The sequence below is a fragment of the Lutra lutra genome, chromosome 18, assembly GCF_902655055.1.
Source record: "Lutra lutra chromosome 18, mLutLut1.2, whole genome shotgun sequence".
NCBI classification, from domain to species: domain Eukaryota; kingdom Metazoa; phylum Chordata; class Mammalia; order Carnivora; family Mustelidae; genus Lutra; species Lutra lutra.
This window is the reverse complement of record NC_062295.1, coordinates 14,338,414-14,359,867: the sequence shown is the minus strand read 5'-3', so window position 1 is coordinate 14,359,867 and position 21,454 is coordinate 14,338,414. Positions and strand designations below refer to the sequence as shown.

Below are 21,454 nucleotides of genomic sequence, written 5' to 3'. Positions count from 1 at the left end.
CTGCAACCGGCGCCTGAAGGGAAAGCCATGAAATTGAACTAGTCTCCACTGTCCCTTTTATAATGGTGGTGAGGGCACAGGGAACTTTGTTTTATTGGTATATAAACTATTTTTTTTATTTTTTAAAGATTTTATTTATTTATTTATTTGACAGAGAGAGATCGCAAGGAGGCAGAGAGGCAGGCAGAGAGAGGGGGAAGCAGGCTCCCTGCTGAGCAGAGAGCCCGATGCGGGGCTCGATCCCAGGACCCTGGGATCATGACCTGAGCTGAAGGCAGAGGCTTTAACCCACTGAGCCACCCAGGTGCCCCTAAACAGTATTTTTTAAAAGGTACGAAACTAATGGAGATGATAGGTAATAGATAGATAGATAGGAGAGGGGAGAAGTGGGGAGAGCAGGTGGTCTGAATTCTTAGACCACCGTGAACACAGTGTGGGTGGATGTGGATCTGGGGACAGGAGGAAACAGAATGCCATCACACAATAAATACGACTTTAGGAAGGCAGAAAATCCATATAATATGTTACAAGGAGACCTCTACAACCTCCAAGTGATAGCAAAGATTGATTTGTTAAATAAGGAAATTACCTACTTTCTGGTTAGTAAACTTGGTCTAAAGCAGGGGTTGGCAACTCTGGCCCCATGGACTGAATCCAGCCTGCTGCTTGTTTTTAGAAATGGAAGTTTTGTGGGAAGCGTGCCGGGCCCATTCCTATAGTCTATGGTGGAGCTGATGTGTTGAGACCGAGTCCATGTGGCCCGCAGAGCAAAAAACACTTGCTGTCTGGCTCTCTGTAGAAGTTTAAGTCACAAAAATGTAGGATGAATGAGTGCAGAGAATGAATGCACGGCATAATGAAGACAGATAATGATACCGGACTGAATACTGAAATTGGCAAAGAGAGTAGATTTCAGGGGCTTTCACCACCAGAAAGAAGGTAACCGTACGAGGAGACGCTGCGTTGATCAGTTCGACTGCAGGAGCGTTCCACTGCGCATGCGTATATTGAATCATCATGTTGGATACCTCCGATAGATGCAAGTTTTATTAAAAAGTGGAATTAAAAAAATAAAGTTAGCCTACCCCTGCCTAGAACAATGCTTCACAAACTTTAATGTACACACAACCCCTTGATTCTGATTCGGTGGTTCTGGGGTGGGGCCTGATATTCTGCGTTTTGAACGAGCTCCCAGGAGATGCCAGTGCATGGGGTGGGGCATACCTTCACTTGCTTCCATCCAGAGAGGGGGCATGAACCCATTTACCAAAAATCTGCAGCCGTCACCTAGCGACACGTTATCAACACAGATCATTTAGTTTGTTTGCCACATCAAAGCATCCTCCACTTTTCAAAAGCATTTCCAGTGGCCTCTGTCCCACCACCCTCCTCCCCACCTGGTGGGTTCACCCTCCGGAGGATGTGTGATTCCCTTGACAGCCTGGGGGGGGGGGGGGGCTGAAATGCAGTGCTCCAGCTGATGGAAAGTGGGGAGAAAAGGTGCACATTTTATATTTATGTTTTGTATCAACCTTTAAAAAAAAAAAGTCAGTGTGGGGGAGGGCTCTTTTATAACAGACCTGATCTCTCAGTACAGTAAGTCATCCGTGCCCAACATTCGGAAAATAAATGTATATCCTTCCTAAATAAGTACACATCCGCGCTCTGGGGTGTGCCCCAGCAGAAAGTTGGGTGGAACGGGTGGAACGGGTAGATGTGGGACATGAGGAGGAAACTGAGCCTGAGTCTGGCCTTGGCTGGCTCTCCAGCTGGTGCCAAGAGAGGAATGCACTTAGGCCTCGCAGGTGGACCAGAGAGCAAGAGAACAAGCAAGGGCCTGGGACAGGTTCAAGTCGTCCCTGTGGGCGCCAGCCACACACAGTGTCAGAGCACTCTGGAGAGGAAAGGGGGAGTGGAACCGGGGGTGCGGAGTGGGGGGTGGCATGCAGGGTCTCCTGCCTGGAAAAGGTTTGCACAGGATCTACAATCATGGTAGCGAAATTGCCTATCATTTCTTGAACACCTTCTACTCGCCAGCATCTATGCTGAGTTTTACAAACAAATGATTTCATTGAATCTGTGCGAGGCAGGTTCTCTTGGTAGCCCCTGTTATATTAAGGAGGAAACAGAGGCCTCGGAAAGGCAGAATGACTTGCCTGACAACACAGGAAGTCGGGGAGAGAACGATCCCGATTTTCGGAGATACTAATTCATAAGTGCAGTGACCTTCCCAATGAAAAACAGTGGGTTTGAAAACATTTATGTTAAGTTGGAGCAAACACACGAGACCTATGCACGAAGGTAACATTTGCTTCTCTTTTTTTGAGTGCTTGTTCTGGGCCAAGAACCTTCTACTGGAACCTCCTTTAACCCCTAAGAAACCCTGAAAGGTGGAGGGAAAGGGAGGAGGGTAACCCACCTAGGCCTTCCTTCCTGCTTCCCAGGCAAGCGATGTGTCAGTGCATTTAAGGCCAGAGTGAGATGTGGGAGAGCTGAGCCCAAGCACACGGGCCCCGTGACTTCTGCATCGGCCTCTGACTTCTGTTTTTACCTTCTGGTATATATTTCCTCTGAGGGGGCCCGAGATACTTGATCTCCTGTGACAGGCCCAGATGCAAGCTCTGTTACTGTCCCATCTCACAGAGGAGAAAACTGAGTCTCAGAGAAGTGAGCACAGGCCCAAGGCCACAGGGTGGCTCAGAAGAAGAGCGGTGGTTTCTTTTAGTTCCCTGAAGGGGGCTGACCAGGGGCAGCCTTCAAGCTGTCACTTAGACAGCCCTCCAGAGAGGAGGGAGAAGAGAGGGGAGGAGGGGAGGAGGAGGAGACTGGAGGCTGTCCAGTGTGTCCTGAGCTCCCAGCAGATCTCGCCTGCTCTCAAGAGAGCTCCAGTGAAAGGGCCTCTCTCCTCCACGCAGGCCTGAAGGTGGCTTCCTCGGGCCTCAGGATGCAAAGGTGGGGGTTGTGGGCCATGGCGGCCTCCCTGACCCTCCTCTCTGCACAGGCCCTTCCGCAGACGGACATCAGTATCAGCCCAGGTGAGCCCCGGGGCCAGGACCCAAGCAGGTGGAGAGGAGGACACCCCACAGCCACTTGAGGTTCTGTCAGTGAGGCCGAGCTGACCTGAGGAGTGGTGGGAGCCGCGCTGAGCCTCCTGACAGCCCTTCCTGCTCCCCTCTCCCCACCCCAGGGGTATTGTTCACCCCACCCCACCCCAGCTCAGACCCCAAAAGTCCTGATTTTTAAATCCCAGCAGTGCATCTTAAAAATTGTGTGACCTGCCCAAATTTCTTAACCTCTCTGAGCCCAGCTTCCTTTGGAAAATGGGAGTCAGGGTAGCACCCTCTGGGGCGAATCTACTAGGGAAGTAAGATAAAATGGGAAAGTGCTTCATGCTTGGTGCTCGACACCACAGCAAGATCTGAAAATGGGATTTATTTTGTTAGGGATTTCGCATGGGGGGGGTTCCCCACCCCCACCTTGGCTGTGACAGCTGTTCCCAGGGACCATTCAGAACTGCTGTTTGCCACCATGGGTTGGGCATGCCAGGGGATGCAGTTGTCCTTCTCGTGACCTCCCTGGAGGTCACTTCTCTGTGGCCCACTTCTATGGGTTTTCTGTGTCCCCAGCAATTAGGACAGCAATTAACCAGCATGTGGCCTCCCAATGTCCCTTGAGAAAGACTCAAGGCTTCAAAGGAGCTCAGTTTCTTCCTCTTTGCAATGCGGAGAACCAGAGACCCAGGAGCTCACTGGGAGGGACCCCCATCTGGGCGAGAGGATTCCTGAATCCTGCAGTCTACTCCGGGCTGAGGATCCTGCCGGTCACCTCCACCATGAGGGCTCTTGTTGAACCCTGTTTAAAATATTTAAAGTAATAATAATACCTATCACCAGTTAAGATTTACATAGCCCTCTCTATGTGCCAGGCATCGTTTTGAGCCCTTTCTGTGCACGGACCTATTGAACCTCCTCAGTAAGTCTATGGCAGAGATAATATTTTGGTCCCCGTTAAAGTACAACTCATAGTGACAGACTCCTAAGAATCCCATAAGACCTCATCATTGGGCTGTCATGGTGCTGGGGTGAAATGAAACTGTGGGGTGATAAGGTTGCCAGATAAAACACTGGATGCCCAGGTACATTTCAGAGAAATGAATTTCAAATAAACAATCATCTTTTAGACAATCAAATACTGCGTGGGACATGGGCTTAAAGTGATTTGTTTATCTGAAATTTGGAGGTCCCTGGGCATCTCTTAAATCAAGGTGAGTGGTGGTGGCCTTTGTTCATTTGGGCAAGCATTAGGGGCTCCGATCGAGCGTCTTAGTCAGCTCGGGCTATTACAGGAAGTTACTTCTCACAGTTTTGCGGGGCTGGGAGGTCGAGGTGCTGCCTGATTCCGTTCCCTGGTGAGGGCTCTCTTCCTGGTTTGCTCTTGGCTACCTTTCTTGTTGAGTCCTCATGTATCAGAGAGAGAAAGAGCCTGTGCACATCCTGGTCTGTCTTCTAATCCCATCATGGTCCCCCTCATGTAACCCTCATTACCTCCCAAAGACCCCATTTCCAAACACCATCACATTGGGCGTTCATGCTCCAATATATGATTTAGGAGAGGACAGAAAAATTCAGTCCATAACGGTGACTTCGTATCCTTGCTCTGAGGCCTCAGTCTCCTCATCCAAGCAATGGGTGAGCAGGAGAGAAGTTGGACAAAATATCCTTAAGGTCTGCCTTGTATATCCCAGTCTTGTCTTTCTGTCCAGTGTGTGTGGGAAGGGCCAGAGGCCGAGTTTGCATGTGGGAACAACCGGGGAGTCTTCTCCCTCACTAGCTTGTGACTGTGGCCACTCTTTCTGAGCATCAAGTGTCCTCCCCTGTAGAGTGGGGATAATAATGGCTCCCACCAAACATTTTTGGGATCTTCAATGGGATCGTGCAGATGAAGGCCTTAGCACATAGCAAGTGCTTAAAGAATGAGAATTATTACTGTTAGCTCTTCCGCTACTGCAGTTGTTGGTGATAGGATAGAAATGGTCAGGAGACACAGCTCTCTGTCATGACAGAAGCCTCCCTTGGAGAAAGGACCTTCCAGATGTCTCACCTCCGGCTCACCTTCCATGCCTCCCAGGGGGGTACTGAGATCACTTCAAACCCAGTCATCTTGGAGAGCTCAGAACTGGAGTTGGCAGGAGGGATCGGGAAATCCATTCAGCCCACCCTTTCATGTTACAGTTGGAGAAACTGAGGCCTACGGAGGCCAGTGACCCTGCCAAGGATCCATCCAGGTGGTGGTTCTTCTGCTCTCTGGGTTCCCATCCCAGCAGAAAGCCAGTTCGAGCCTGAGCAGACAGATCTTCTGGAGGAAAGTGACTTCAACCCAGAGGAGAATGCGTTAGTGTCTGCGTGTGTGTGTGTGTGTGTGTGTGTGTGTGTGTGTGTGTGTGTGTGTGCAAGAGTGTGTCTGTTGATGTGTGCCTAGGGAGGGCTTCTCTAGGGTCGTGGTGGGCCTTTGCAGACCACAAAGGTGAGCCCTCCTTGTTGAGAATGAACCTTGTTTGCCTTCCTCCTCTGGATCCCAGCCTTGCCAAGCAAAGCAGAACAGAGCATTTCTTCCTCATCCCAAGTCTCCCGACCTTCCATGAATGTGTAAATATACGCACAGAATGCAACTCAGCCACACCTCGAGAATTGCTTTGGAAAAAAAAACCAAACAAACATAAAAACAACCCTTTAGACCCTTCTGAGAGACTTGGGAGGGTTTAGCCAGACTAGAGCCATTTCCCAAAACCTTTTCTGCGAACTTAGCTTTGATTACATTGTTCAAGGGGATTCAGGAGTGTAAAGTGCTTTAGAAGAGAGCCTGGCACCTGGGAAAAGCTGCACGAAAATTTGCTATTATGATTCTTCAACCATTACCATCAAGTTTCCCTTCCTGGCTCCCGAGGCCAAGAACTCTCCACAGCAAAGGCCACTCTAGCAAGGCATTTGAAGCTGGGGGTCGGGGTGGGGTGCTGCTGCTGCAGCGCAGCAGGGCCTCAGGAGTTGGGCAGGGGGCGGCAATCAGGCTGACTCTGCACCCCCAGCTTCAGGCGGTCCCGGGCCCAGGCTGTCTCTGCTGCGGTAATAGCTAATGCCAACTCAGAGCCAGGCCATGGCTTCCTTGTGAGGTAGGCATTATCATCATGTCCATTTTATAGATGAGAAAACGGAGGCATGAAGAGCTGAGGACTCCAGAGTCCAAGCTAGATCCTAGAGGTCTGACCAACAGGATGTCCACACTTCCCAGAATACCCCTTGGAGTCTGGATCATAGAGTCAGATCCCAGAGTGCACCATGGACACTCTGGCCCGATTCCCCACCCAACCTCTATGGGCACAGAGCACTCTGCATATTTCTGGGCTGCATCATAGTATACGATGACTCATTGCCAGGCGTGTGTTCCTCTCCCCAGACTGTGAGTGACTTGAGGGCACAGACCTCAAACTCATATAGGCACCCAGGAGACATGGACTTACTTGCTTAACTTTTGGTCTTAGCTCAGGCCGCTATAATCTTTAGTAAAACAAATAAAAATTTTAAAATGCCACAGTTTGGGAGGCTTAAACAATCGGAATTGATTTCTCACAGTTCTGGAGTGTGGGAAGTCCAAAATCAAGATCCTGAGTGATGTGGGTTATGACGAGGACTCTCTTGCTGGCTCCAAGATGGCCACCGTGTTATGTCCTCACAGTGTCCTCACAGGCAGAGACAGACATGGCGGGGAGCTCTGGCCTCTCTTTCTCTTATAAGAGTACTAATCCTATCATGGGTGCCCCCGCCATGACCCTGTCTAACCTTACTCCCCTCCCAAATGCCCCATTTCCAAAGACGTATGAATTTGAAGAGGGGGAGACACAAACGTTCAGTCCGTGACATTGTTACATTTAGTGTTTAATATATTTGTCCTACAAATGAGAAAACCAAGGGCAGAAAAAAGATGTTTTCTGGTGTTTAGGTGTTTCTTAGTGTTTAGAAATTTCTGAGTTCATCCTGATACCCCTCCCCCCCAACTTGCTAGATGTGGTAATAAGGGACTTAACTTTTCAGAGACTCCGTTTCCTCAGCTGTAAAATGGGGATGATATTGATACCCTCCGAGGCTGATCTCAGCAGTTACATACTCACCACTGAGTGTATGGCCACTGTTTGGGCAATAGAAGACATGGTCCAGTGCTTTTTCTTCTTTGTATCATGTGGCCATAAGCGTGGCCCAGAGAAGGGAAAGCCAAATTCAGCATTTGAGGCCCAGGGCCACCAGCTCTGGAAACCAGAGCCAGGACTCAGTGGTGAGGAGCATGGTCTGATGGTGGGACAAGTGACCCAGGGAGGCAGTGGGAAGGAAAGGGGTGCGGTGAGGGTGACAGAGCCCTCCCAGTCACCACCTTCCAGGACACCGAAAGACACTCCTCCTATCTCCTGGGACTTCTGGGGGCCAGTAGTGGGAGTGGGGTGGGGGTTGGGATGTGAACCCCAGAGCCTTCCTCACCTCCTCTCCTGGCTGGCTCTCAAGGCTGCTCTGGGCAGGAGGCAGCAGGGTAGTGCGTTTGTAGGCGGCTGGATTGGGGCCAGGGGAGCAGGCAGCCAGATTGAGTGGGAAGGTGACAATTTATTCTTTTAAAAAGAGAGAGAGAGAAAAAAAAAAAAATGAGCCCTGAACTCCACTGGTGTGTTCTTTTTTCTTTACAAGCTCAGAGCTCCCAAAGACTTTGACTCCCCCCACCACCCCACCCAAGCTGGGAGACCTTGGTGGCCTTTAGTGCTGCTAATTGAAGTAAAAGACCTTACCAGTTGGCCTCCTGGTTTCCAGGGCAACAAGCTCCTTTGTGCATCCCTTTCCCTCCCTACCCCTCCACCCTCCCTGTCACCTCTGGCCTCATCTCTTGCCTTCCCCCCTTTCAGATTCCCAGCTTGGCTGAACCATTTGCAAATGTTCTCCAAATGTTCCATTCTCTCAGACCTCAGGGCCTTTGCACCTGCTGTGTCCACACAGCACCTGAAACATTTTCTCTGACTCTTACTTTTCAAGTGTCAGATGAGACATCATCACTTCCAGGAAACCTCCCAGATCTCCAAATCCTTATATGACCTGTTTAGGTGCTCCCGTGGCAATTCCTTGAAATTCCCCCATCTGGGAAGGGGATTCGGGTACCCTGTCTTAATCACCCCACAGGCTCCTTGAAGAGAGGGTTGGGGCTGCCACCAGTTCGACTAAGGGAGACAAAGGGGGCAAACAAATAACCAGCTTCCAGAAATAATTTGGGGGCTGCTCCCTCAAGTTTTTGCCTGCATGACACACACCCACAAATGACACATTAATGACATTTTATATCTGTGCTCATTTTTCTTAATGTCGATCTCCATTAGACTGTAAGACCCAAGAGGTCAGAGGGGGCCTCTGTTTGTGTGTGTATGTGTTGTTCATCCACAGTCTCTCCAGCATGTAGCCAACTAACAGCCTGAGCTCAAGAAGATCTCCAATAGGACCTCTTGAATGAAAAAGAGAATGAGGGAAGGACCAGACCATCAAGACTGAGGCAAAAGGAAATGGGCTTAAATGCAGCAGGAATCCCTCAATTAGGTCTGGAGCCACACAGCCTGACTTTAAAAACTACCTCTGCTGCTTAGGAGCTGTGTGATCTTGGGCAAGTTACTCAACCTCGCTGTTTTTCGGTTTCTTCCTCTGTAAAGTGGGAGTGGTTGTGGTGCCTACCTTGTAGGATACGTGGACGATAAATGAATTGATAGGTACAAAGAACTTGACACAAAGCCGGCTCAGAAGAAAGCTCAGTAGTGTTGGTCCTATTTATCATATTGCCGTCATTCTCTGACTTGTGAAGCTGGAAACCTCGAGAAATCCCTTCATGAGAGATACTCGGATTAGCCAAGGCTACTTTGGGGTTCAGGCTGATGAATGGCCTCAGAGATCCTCTTCAGTTCTCAGTTTCTCAAATCCTAGAGGCAGAGGGGGTGCGGGATACCAGGCAGGGCGGAGTTCATTATCATCCCAGTGCAAACATGTGGCTTTCTGCCTCCTCCTAGATCCTTCCAATTAAAGGCCTTTGCCTGCCCACATGAAAAAGGGAGTAATTGAGCGGTGACCTGTCACAGCCCCATTTTCTGGTATGTTTCACTCCAGGCATCCATAATCGCCATTTGTTCAGTGGGGAAAATCAAAGGAACCAGCTGCGTGGAGGAGGGAGCTTGTTTTCCACATGGAGACTTGATTTAAAATATCCACCAGGCTTTAGGACCCAGGAGAAGCCTTTGGGCCTTGGGGAGAGGGGAACAAGGGCCCTGGCCCCCTCCTTTCCCCTTCCAGCCCCCTTCATTTAATTACTGCTGGCTCTTTCTATGTAAAATGTAGTGCCACAAAGTCCTTACAAAGAGCTCAGCAATGCCCAGCATTGCTAGAAGGGACAAGTCAGGACTGCAGAGCACAGCTGCCTGGGTCGGGGAAGGGCTGGTTCTGGTCAAATGAGAGAGCCCAGTGGCTGTGGTCAGTGATGGGAAGCTTGGAAGCTGTCTACTGAGCCTAGCTCTCAGTTAAAACAACGGACTCTTCCTTTCCCCGAATAAATGCAGAGGTACATGCCTGTGCACACACACACACATACACACTTTTGATTTTGCATTTAATTTCAGGGGATTCTCTGGATCCCTGAAGCCCCATCAGCCCTGGTTATGAACGCCGGAGCTAGTCATTAATAATCATACTGTCACAAAGCAATCCATACATGCCGCACATTTGCGAGTTCCAATGAGTTGTTGGCCTACCAACCTCATGAAGTAGGTGCTAAAAGACTGTGACACATTTTCAGCCCTGTTGATTTCCCATGATGAAACATCCTACAGACTTTAAGTTCAAAGACTTTGGTGTCTGGAGGCTGAGTTCAAATCCCTATCTGCCACTGACTAGCAGGATGACCTTGGGTAAGTCACTTGACCTGTCTAAGCCTCGGTTTCCCTATATGTGTTTGGCACATCACAGAGGCTCTGTGAATGTTATCTACTGCTTAATTATTCAGTTAATCAATTTGGATCCCAAATCCTTAGGTGGCCACAAAGGGACCCCAAAGATTAGCCAGTTTGACAGCTGAGAAGGGAGAGAATGTACCATTGTCACAGGGCATGTCCAGCCTAGAGCTCCCAGCTGGGACCCCGGCCTCCAGATCCCAGTCCAACAGATTTCACCACTGCCCACAGCTGCAGGCAAGCCACCTATCATTGTTCAAGGAAGGTTCTCAGAATGCATTCCTCCCCACCCCCCCCCATCCCGCCGCCCCTGCCCCCAGCCAGTCATCTTGAGTGGTTTCCAAAACGAGCGTCTTCTAAGAAGCCTTCCAGGGGGCTGACGCGGGAGAACTTTATTGTCTCAATCATGGATTTCCCATGCGTTTTTTTCAGAATTAAGAACACATCCTGAACCCCAGTAGTTCAATGGGCTTCCAGATATAAATAGTTCGATGGGCTCTCGTTTGTCAATAAACGCATGGAAAAATCTCCACGCTCACCAGAACGCCCAGAATTGCAAATTGAAACGAGATACCGTTTTTTACTTATAAAATTTGCAAAGATGGCCATGAAAGTGGTAACACTCAGCGCTGGCAAGGGCACTGTGAGATGGGCGCTCTCAGGCATTGCCGTGGGAGTATAAATTGCTTTCAGGAAGCACTTTAGCAAATTGTATCAAAGCCTTAAAAATCTCTCCTCGGAAAATCAGCAGAAATGCCGAAAAATCTTGATGCACAAGGGCTGTTCATCTCAGCATTGGGTGTAATTGTTTTTTAAAAAGGGGAACCAGTCTAATTTCCACAAATAGGGGAATGATTAAATAAACTGGGGCGGGGGGGAGCCACTTAATGGAGGATTCAAGAGCTATTTCAAACAATGTTTACAAAAATTTATAATGACATGGGGGAATATATTCTCATTTTTGGAACTTGGAATACTCACATGTATGTATAGTACAATATAACAACTGAATTTTTAGAAACCACTGCATTCAAGCGTGACATGAAGAAAAATATGCCAGAGCGGTCACATTTTTCCAGGTGTTCTATAAGGAGCATATATTACTTTTGCCTTTTGGTAAATGTTAGGTATGCACGTGTTCTCTGGACCTCAAGTGTAGAATTTTACTAATCATAATGGGCCATGTTTTTGTTTTTGTTTTTTTTTAAGTTTTACATTTACTTTTATTTTTTTTTTAAAGATTTTACTTTTAAAGATTTTATTTATTTATTTGACAGACAGAGATCACAAGTAGGCAGAGAGGCAGGCAGAGAGAGGTGGGAGGAAGCAGGCTCCACACTGAGCAGAGAGCCCAATGGTGGGGCTCGATCCCACGACCCTGGGACCATGACCCAAGCGGAAGGCAGAGGCTTTAACTCACTGAGCCACCCAGGTGCCCCTGGGCCATGTTTTATGTTCACTCTTGGAAAGATGTCCTAAGCTATAGGTACAATGTTTGCACAGTGCCCACCCTCCTGCCAGTCTGTTTTCTTTCTGCCCACAGCCATGCCTGAGCTACCCTGGGCTTCCCTGTGCCCACTGTTCTGGATGGAGTTCAAAGGCCACTGCTATAGATTTTTCCCTCTCAATAAGACTTGGGCCGAGGCTGACTTCTACTGCTCTGAGTTCTCCATTGGCAGGAAGTCTGCCAAACTGGCTTCCATCCACAGGTGAGTAGACGCCCATCCCCCATGACCCAACCAGGCACCCCCTTTGGAAAGGGGAGTGAAAAATGGCAATTCTTATTGGTGTTTCTCTTGGGTAATTCTAGCTAACTTGGATCCAGTCCGAATTCTCATCAAAGAGGGTCGAGCCCAATTTCTCATTGAAATAGTAGAAGGCAAAGCCTTGAGCCTGAGTAGCAAAAAGCAATCTACTGGATCCATCTTTTTAAGTGCTGATTTTGTGCAGAGGGCTTGACCCTGTGATACAACTCTAAAGACTATATGTATATATATATATATATATATATATATATATATATATATATATATATGTATATATATAAAAAGTCTATATAAGGACTATAATATGAGGAATAATAATCGACATTTGTTTTCTCGGCATCTGCACACATCAGCACACTGAAGCTCTCTCAAACCGTGTGAGGGAGCTATCTTCGTTGTACACACACACGACTTGATCCTCCCGAAAGGTAGCTTCCTCAAAGTTAGCTAGCTGTAAAGTGGTGGAGCTGGGATTTGAACCTGAAAAGCCAAATTCCTTAGCCCCTCTCCCCCACCAAGACCTCCTTCCACATTCCTCTGTGTCTCCCAAGCCCCAGCCACAGTCTCAGAGTTCTCTAGTCTGGTCCAGCCCTTTCGCTCCTCTTTACCTTTGCACATTCTGTTCCCTCAGCTGGGAATTCCTATCCCCGTCTTCTCCTGTGTTCACTGAGGTCACATTGACTGCATGGCACCCTAGCTACACTCACTGCCCACCTCTCCTAGAGCACTTTTCTCCTCACCCTATGATCATGTGTTTTCACCTCAGACGTCCTCGCGGTGTGTGGGTTCCTTGAAGCCAAGTAGGCCACGTCCCACTGGCACCCAAACTACAACTTCACAATCCTGCTTCTGTCTTTCAAGACTCTTAGGGACTTGAAGTCAGAAAGACCGTTGCTTCTTTATGCTTTAGGGGCCGCCGAATTTTGGTAAGAACAGGGAAGGGGTCCTGTATCTTGGCTTGGAAGTGAATCCTCCATGTTTTTGTCCCACCGATATGGAGATCCCTGCATCTCCCTATGTCTCCTCAGTGGCGCTGAAGAAGGTAGTAAGGCAGTCAGGTCTGTCAGGAGAACAGGAACCACTACTAATATTCAACAGAGAATTTAAAACACACGAGTAGTGGAATCTAAGAACTTAAGGAGGCAGTAGTGAGGCAGTCTAGAGAGTCACAACAGCAGGAAACCAATCCCGCCCATAAGAGGAAGGCAGACCGGTCTCAGGGGAGCTGGAGCTACTGAGGTGGGGCAGCCCCTGCCAGCAACTCCCGAGGTTGAGTGAGAGACAAATGGCCTGGCTTCTCTCCCGGCCCCCCACCCATCATCTGTGCTTCCCCCGATGGGCAGGGCAACTGACAAGAAAACTGGGGAAGAGTGGTCTTCGGGGCAAATCCCCAAACAGAGAACAGAGAACAGAGCCCAGGGTTGGCACTGACAAGGATGGATCAAAGAAGTTCTCAAAAATTGTGAGCCTTTAGAAGGAGAATGAGATCCAGGTGATGAAGTGTAAATTTTTTTTTCTTTTTTGATTTTATTTATTTGCCAGAGATAGAGAGTACACACAAGCAGGCAGAGAGGCAGGCAGAGGCAGAGAGAAGCAGGCTCCCCGCCGAGCAAGGAGCCCGACGCGGGACTCGATCCCAGGACCCCGGGATCATGACCCGAGCCGAAGGCAGAGGCCCAACCAACTGAGCCACCCAGGTGTCCCTGAAGTGTAAATTTTTAAATGATTCCAGGGGCACCTGGGTGGCTCAGTCGGTTAAGCATCCGACTCTTGATTTCAGCTCAGGTCATGATCTCAGGGTCATGAGATCGAGCCCCACGCTCAGTGTGGAGCCTGCTTAAGATTCTGTCCCCTCTTCTCCTCTGCCTCTCCACCCCCCACCCCAGCTCACCCCAGCTCTCTCTCTCTCTTAAAAAAATAATTCTAAATGAAGATTTCCCTTTAGCCAGCCCACAGGAAGGGTAGCTCATGGTGCTTGTAACCTCAGCCTTGGTTAGCTGGGCGTCAGAAAGGATTCCAGGCAAACTGGGAGGCTTCCGGCAACCTCTGACCCAGTTCCTGTTCTTTCCTGCCTCGACTTACCTTCTTCCTGTCTTCTCAACTCCTAACGCCCCTCCTTGCCTTTCTTATACTAAGATTCTCTCCCTTTCCTCTCCTTTACAGGTAGTTTTCCATGTTGGCATATAATACTTTCCTGGAAACATGTAGGAAAGTTAAATTCATTGACAAATTCATAAATACATAAATAAATTCATAAATTCATAAATACATGAAGTTCAGTTGGCATGAAGCTAGACACCCTTAGAGTCCCTAATTACATCTTGTCTTTGAGACATAGCCCAGTATTTCTGGTGTTCTCTTCATGCCTTTTCAGTTTTTTTCTTTCATAATTACACACACAATCAGCTTATGTCTGCGGAGCATCTGATTGAAGCTTAAGATCCTCATACTTTCTGCTTACCTAATAATTTCCATCTTCGTTTCATGTGACAGCTGAGTTGAATTAAGTTCATCTGATACACACTCCTTATTACTTGCAGTAGCACCTTGGGCTTCTCTCTGTTCCTGTTATTTTTGGCCAGATATGGGGGAAATGCAATAAAATATTGAAATAGTTTCCCAAGCAGGTGTTGTTGAACAAAGATAGCAAAATCGCTAAAAGTGACCCAGCAGCCTCTCCACCAGAGGACTGCTGGAAATGTATGTTCAGCAGTCAGTGTAGCCAAGTTGGGCAGGAGAGAGACATTGGGGGATGCCAGCGCTTACCCAGCTGGGAAGGACCAAGGTCAGCGACCCATTGGGCTGAAGAACACTATGTCTCCAGAAACTGGATCCTTCCCCATGTCAGACCACACACTCTTGGAACTTTGATATTGACTAGAGCCTGCTGTTGGCATGAGGGAAGGTGTCAGATACAAATAAGACTTGATGATGGTCTATGTGGTCCTTGTGGCCCATTTGGGGAGAGGGGACCTTAAGAAACAGAGAAGTAGGGACGCCTGGGTGGCTCAGTTGGTTAAGCGGCTGCCTTTGGAGGACTATGTTGGTGTTTACCATTTAAGTTGCCACAAAGTCTATCTGCTCTCATTGGCTTTGTCTCTCATTGGCAATTGTCATTGCCGCTCTCCAAAGGCTTCCACCTTGTCTGAAATGCCCACTATGAAATTACCTTTGTCTTGAGCCATTGGTAGCAAATCAAGGCAGACACGTTTATTCTTCTTAATTTTGCGATTGTGGAAGAAATTACTAGTTCATTCCAGAAGCACTCAGACTTCTGGCACTCTGAATCTTTCTTGACACGGTTCTCCAGGCAGTCAAATTCAGGGAGTTGCTTAATAGATCCCATGATAATCTAAATCTTTGTGTTTCTCCCAAATTCATATGTTGATACCTAACCCCCAGTGTGATGGTTTTGGGAGGTGGGACCTTTGGGAGGTGATTTGCTCAGGAGGGTGAAGCCCTCATGGATGGGATTAGTGCCCTTTTGCCAGAGATCCCCCACCTCCCCGCAGAGCTCCCTAGCCCCTTCCCCCACGTGAGGATACAGTGAGAAGTCTGTGACCCCAACGATGGCCCTCCCCTGACCGTGCTGGCCCCTGACCTTGGACTTCCAGCCTCCAGAACTGTGAAAAACACATTTCTCTTGTTGGAAAGCTACCCAGGGTATGGTATTTGGTTACAGAAGCCTGAAAAGACTAAGACACTTTCTAAAGGAGAGGGGAATGTTCACTGGAGGGCTTTGGTTTGCTGAGTGAGCTCTGTAAGTTCAAGCCCAGAGCTGAATTTTCCAGGAAAGCAGAAGATTCTGGAGATGGTACATGAGAAAAAAAATTAGCAGGATAAGTAAGGACTGGCAGCATAAGGAGGGCTTTTGAGAGAAAACAAAAACGTCTAGTGGAGATTTTCATTAAGTTGTTTGATGGATGCAAGGCGGCGTAAACCTCTTTCTTTGTCTTCATGATATTGTCAATAGAATCCACCTTGTTTGCTCATGCTTTTGAGGCAGATGTAAACTTTTAGGATGAACAGCCGTGCTGAGATCTGCTTTAAACTGGCATGAATACAATCCAGAGGGGTCTATGAAAGGACCGTCACGTATGAGTGATGTAGTTAAAGAAGAAAAAGAAGGAAAAGGCAGAGTCGCGTCATACCCTCAATTTACTGTGGTCCCAGAAGGTTAAGAAGAATTGCTTTCAGTTTTCAACTCTGTCCTATGAAAAGAGACAAGGAGTAACCCTCTTGCCGTGTTGCTCACATTTGCAGCTGGGAAGAGAATGTCTTTGTGTATGACCTTGTGAACAGCTGTGTGCCCGGGATCCCAGCTGACGTCTGGACAGGGCTTCATGATCACAGACAGGTAAGGAAGCGATGACCACCAGGTCCTCCTGGAAGCTCCCAGCCAAGACGCCATTTCCAGTTAGCCAGCCTTGCCCATGGAATCTGTATGCCAGGTCACTGCTCCATGCCCAGCCCACGGAGAGAAATCCGACACCGACGTGTCCCAGTTAGAATACAGCAGTGTGAACATAGTGTGGTGTGAATACTAGAATACGGTGGTGTGAGCATGATGGGAACATAGTATGGTCAGGGAAGGCCTCTGTTTGGGTTTGAGTTCTGAAGAAAGCAGACACAGAAATGTGATTCGATGTCGGAGAGATTTCTGAGGGGAAAGATCTGTGAAGAAAAACAGGAGGAGGGGGCATAACGAGACAGGGAAGGTCTCCGGACAGTTGTGTGGGTCTGAGACCTGGGAGGAGAGTGGGGGAAGGAAGAGCCTCTGATTATTGCAGAGTTCGGAGAAAGACTTGGCTAGGCCAGTGGGGAGTCCTCAGGCAGAGGAGAGCCAGGAGAGGAAGACCGCGTGGCGCAGAATTGGGCCAGCACTGGCACCCCTGAGTTCTTGCTGGGTTATTGTTGGGGCAGAGCCTGGGGGAAGCCTGGTCTCACTGTGAATGTAGGGATGGATCCCACGGGTCAGGGGCGCTGAGGCTGTCAGTCAGCCATGTTCCCTGTAGCCAGTCCTCCTAAAGGAGCTCGAAGCAGTGTCCTTCTGTGGCTGCTGCAGCCTCCCTAGGTTAGAGATATTTAAGCTACTATCTAATGGTTAAATAAGAGTCAGCCAGAGGAAGAGGCATTCCAGGTAGAGGAACCAGCATGGGCAAAAGGCCTGAGGTGTGAGCGATCATGACCCAGTTGAGGACATTGAAGACAAATGGTTCTGGGAAGCAGAGAGGGTCAGGGGTAAATGGATTCATGGTGAAGCGTTAGGCCAAAAAAGAGAGCTGACACCAGAGCTTATACCTGGCAATATCACCGCAGACTCCAGCTGGAAATTTTGTCCCCACACTTTCCCTGGGTGAGTTGAATACTGTCTCTGTTCTGAGAGACGAATGCTACCAGCCCTGCCCCAGAGTACTGCGGGGAACGGGGCTGCGGTTCCAGCTCCCGTCCTATCGCTGACTGGCTGGTAGGAAACTTTGTGCAATTTTTTTTTTTAACCTTCAGTTTCCTCAGCTACAAAATGGGGATAGTGATAACAGTGGCTTGTTGTAGGAAGTCAGTGAGCTTAGCCTGGTGCTTGGCACACTGTCCCAGCTCAGGAGCTGCTGGCAAAGGAGCAGAGGTAACCGCAGGGTCCAGACTCAAGAGAGATACATCTTTTAAATCCATAGAATTTGCTGGCAAGAAGCGATATAGAAGTTGTAATAAAACAAAACAAAACAAAACAACTAACCCACAAAATTTCTGTTCGTAATAGTAACTTTACAATGGAACTGTGGTGAGGCGGGGTCTGCCTGGGTGGCTCAGGCGGTTAAGCGTCTGACTCTTGACTTCAGCTCAGGTCATGGTCTCAGGATCATGGGATCAAGCCCCAGGTCAGGCTCCGTGCTCATCGGGGAGTCTGCTTGAAGATTCTCTCTCTCCCTCTTCCCTTCCCTTCACTGTGTGCATGTGCTTTCGTGCTCTCTCTCTCTCTCAAATAAATAAATGTTAAAATAAAGTGGGATTAGAGGGATGCCTGGCTGGCTCAGTCAGAAGAGCATGCAACTCTCGATCTTTTTTTTTTTTTTTAAAGATTTTATTTATTTATTTGACAGACAGAGATCACAAGTAGGCAGAGAGGCAGACAGATAGAGAGGGGGAAGCAGGCTCCCCGCAGAGCACAGAGCCCGATGTGGGGCTCGATCCCAGGACACTGGGACCATGACCTGAGCCGAAGGCAGAGGCTTTAACCTACTGAGCCACCCAGTTGCCCCGCAACTCTCGATCTTGAGGTCGTGAGTTCAAGCCCCTCGTCAGGCACAGAGAGTACTTAAATAACTAAGCAAACAAACCAACTTTTAAAAATATACATATAATAAAATGGAATGACAAATACACTTAGTTGGGGTTTAAGGAACTTGTATCCCAAGATTTAAGAATAATAGCTACAAACAATAAAGTCAAAGGGCCTGTGTTTTCAGCTTCTCAGGGGTGAGCACTGTGAGCCCTTTGCGCCGCTCTACGTGGTCGGTCCTCACAGTAGCTTTCTGGGGGAGACATTAGCCCCGTTGTAAAGGTGCAGAGAGAGCCCCAAGAGGTTAAGTCCCTTGTCCAGCCTGCAGTGAGGAAGTGGGTAGAGCCCAAACGCAGGCTCCAGCCTCTCGCTCAGAGGCGGCATGCTATTTCCATTATCTGACGCCCCCTCCGTAATCATCAGTGCTTCGGGGGAGACTTTTCTCAGAGCCTGAATAAATGCAGAAACGGCTTGTGTTCCAGAACACTGCAAAGACGTGGTTCTCGCCCCAGTTAATTTGCACATTTATTTTAACACCAATCAAATTCCCAACAGGCGTTTTCTTGTAATTGGACAGAGCGGTCCCACCTCGGGCGAGAAAAAACACACACTATGTGGACGAAAGGAAAGAAATGAAGGGTGACCCCCGTCCGCTGGTAAATTAAAAAAAATAAGAAATTTGAAAAAGTGGAGCAGGTGAGGTCTTGGGTACCGCAGTCAAGACGTGGGTTTGAATCGCAGCACCACGGCCGTATGAGCGGTGTGAATTTGGCTAGACCCGTCTGGGTCTCAGTTTCCTCATCTGTGAAAGGGGGATGGGGATGCCCACTCGGAGGACAGTGCCTGGCGTGGCACCTAATAAGGCTTCAGCAAACCTGGTATTGACAACAGTATCTCACATCCCCGTGAGGACGTCTGTGCTGCTCCACGTGGAGGTGTTAGAACGTCATCTCTGAGCTGGGGCTGGCGCTAATGCCAGATCTTTCTTTCGCCGGCTTTCCTCCTCGACGCCGGATGGGCGTGCCCAGGAAGGGCAGTTTGAATGGACCGACGGCTCCTCCTACGACTACAGCTACTGGGACGGGAGCCAGCCGGATGATGGCCTGCACGCGGACCCAGAAGAGGAGGATTGCGTGCAGATATGGTACCGGCCCACCAGCGGTGGGTGGCCCTGAGATCAGGACTCTCGCAGGGGCACTGGGGAGGGGCCACGGACGGCAGGGAGACCGGCGAATTGGGTGGCTGGGGCGTCCTTCTCTGCGGTGGATAGATTTAACAGTACATAGTGGTGCAGTGTTGCATGGAAAGGTATTAGTGGCAGAAGCGTGGGGCGGGTCAGGGGAAGGATTTGTACAAAGATTGGTCAAAGGGCGGTGCTTCTGTGTCTGCTCACCAGGGCACCCAAGTGTCAGCCCCTACCCCAGGCTCCTGAGTGTTAGAATGGAGGTGTGCTGGGGCCGTACCCCGGGGGTAAGCAGTGAGAATACACACCTGGGTTCGAGCCCTGGCCCTGCTGCTTTCTAGCTCTGTGTCCTTGTGGGGAATTACTTATTCTCTCTGACATTCCGTTTCCTCTTCTGTAGAATGGATTTAGTAATCGTTCCAACCCACAGGGCAGATCTGAAGGTTCTGGGAGGTAGAGTTGATCCAGCACAGCTCCACTCCTTATGAATCGGGTGGCCCAAAGGGAATGCCTTAACCTCTTGGTGCCTCAGTGGCTGCATCTGCAAAATGCGTTCGTGATATTTAAAGGGTTGCTGTGAAGAAGAAAGAAGTTCGTGTACATCAAGTGGCCACAGTGGCCCCCATGGGTATGAGCAATCACCACCATCAGCATTAGCAACATCATCACTCTTCACACCAGTCTTGAGAAGTAAAAACTATTAATATTCTCATTTAGCAGAGGAAGAAACGGAAGCTCAGAGAACTTAAGTGATTTGCTCATGGTCACACAGCAAGTAGTGAAGCAGATTTCAAAAAAAACCTACCAAAGTCCAGAGTCAAGCACTCAGCTGCTACTTCCTCTGTGCTCCTTTTTCTTTTTCTGATTAGAGGAAGGAGGAATGGAATGGGGACTCCTGGGAGCCAGAGCTGGTCCAAGCCTCTGCGTGAAGTTTGTCCTGCCCCATGCACAGTGGCAAGTCAAGATCAGCCTTGTGAGAGAGAGAGGGTGGACAGCAGCCTCATCAAACATCAGCAAGAAAGGGGTGCCAGTGCAGACATGAGACCGCTGGAGAGGGCTTTTACTACATTGGGGTGGTGAGGTGACTTTTACTGTGGTAGGTGGACCCTCACCCAGATTCTCTGCTTCTTCCTATCGCAGCTCTGAGGTCATGGAATGATAACACCTGCAACCACGAGTTCCCCTTTGTCTGCAAGATCGCGTCTCTGACCATTCACTGATCCGGTCTTGCCCCATCCCAGGGAGCCCGACTCCAGCACCGTCTTATAGCTGTACCGCGTGTAGATCCGACACTCAATAAATGTGAAACACGGGGGAGATAAAGCTCCCAGGCAGAGATTTTAAATAAGCAAGTCTTTTTTTTTTTTTTTAAAGATTTTATTTATTTATTTGACAGAGAGAGATCACAAGTAGACGGAGAGGCAGGCAGAGAGAGAGAGAGAGAAGCAGGCTCCCTGCTGAGCAGAGAGCCCGACGTGGGACTCGATCCCAGGACCCTGAGATCATGACCTGAGCCGAAGGCAGCGGCTTAACCCACTGAGCCACCCAGGCGCCCTAAATAAGCAAGTCTTAATGCTACAGAGTGGTTATTTGGTCATAAATGACAGGGAACACAACTTAAACTGGCTTAATAAATAAAAGGGGGCGGTGGATTTGCTGCTCTAAGTAACAGAAGTCCAAGTTTGTTCTAGATTCAGAGTTGAATTTCATTGGCCTGGATCAGTCACATTCCACTTTGGCATATGTCTTTGGCTAGACCCCACTTAGATGCCCATCTCTGGGGCGGAAAGGGATGGGAGTCAATATCCTCTGAACCACTGGGCCCAAAGAGGTGGGCAGTTCCCGAGGGAAACACATCAACAGATATATACATGGCTGGTGGGAATATAAGATGGTGAAGCCATTCTGGAAAACAGGATGGTGCTTCCTCAAAAAGTTCAACATAGAATGACCCAGAAATGCTAATTCTGGGTATATACCGTGAGGGGTCATTGCAGCATTATTCGGAATGGCCGCCAAAGTGGAAACATCTTTGGGGGTACCATCCAGATGACCTCATCCCATGGGTCAGGGTCCCAACCAGGTCCCTGACTATAGTATAATGCATGCCTTCCTGGGGACCTACACTGTCTTTGAAGTTCGGTCACTCTGAGTCCTGGCCTTGGTCTGCCCTCCTGCCATCTTCTTTGTCTTCCACCGAAGAGGCTCTCTGGCATTCA

At 48.9% G+C, this 21,454-nt stretch overlaps 1 protein-coding gene across 1 annotated transcript; it reads left to right on the top strand.

The window, feature by feature from the left end:
- The first annotated feature begins 2,944 nt into the window (after positions 1 to 2,944).
- Positions 2,945 to 20,554, top strand: CLEC19A (C-type lectin domain containing 19A). The gene is made up of 5 exons (XM_047714450.1): positions 2,945 to 3,035; positions 11,553 to 11,718; positions 16,039 to 16,132; positions 19,081 to 19,213; positions 20,376 to 20,554. Exons 1-5 carry the CDS (start codon positions 2,945 to 2,947, stop codon positions 20,453 to 20,455), a joined length of 564 nt encoding a protein of 187 aa, XP_047570406.1. The 3' UTR covers positions 20,456 to 20,554.
- Positions 20,555 to 21,454: the final 900 nt, after the last annotated feature.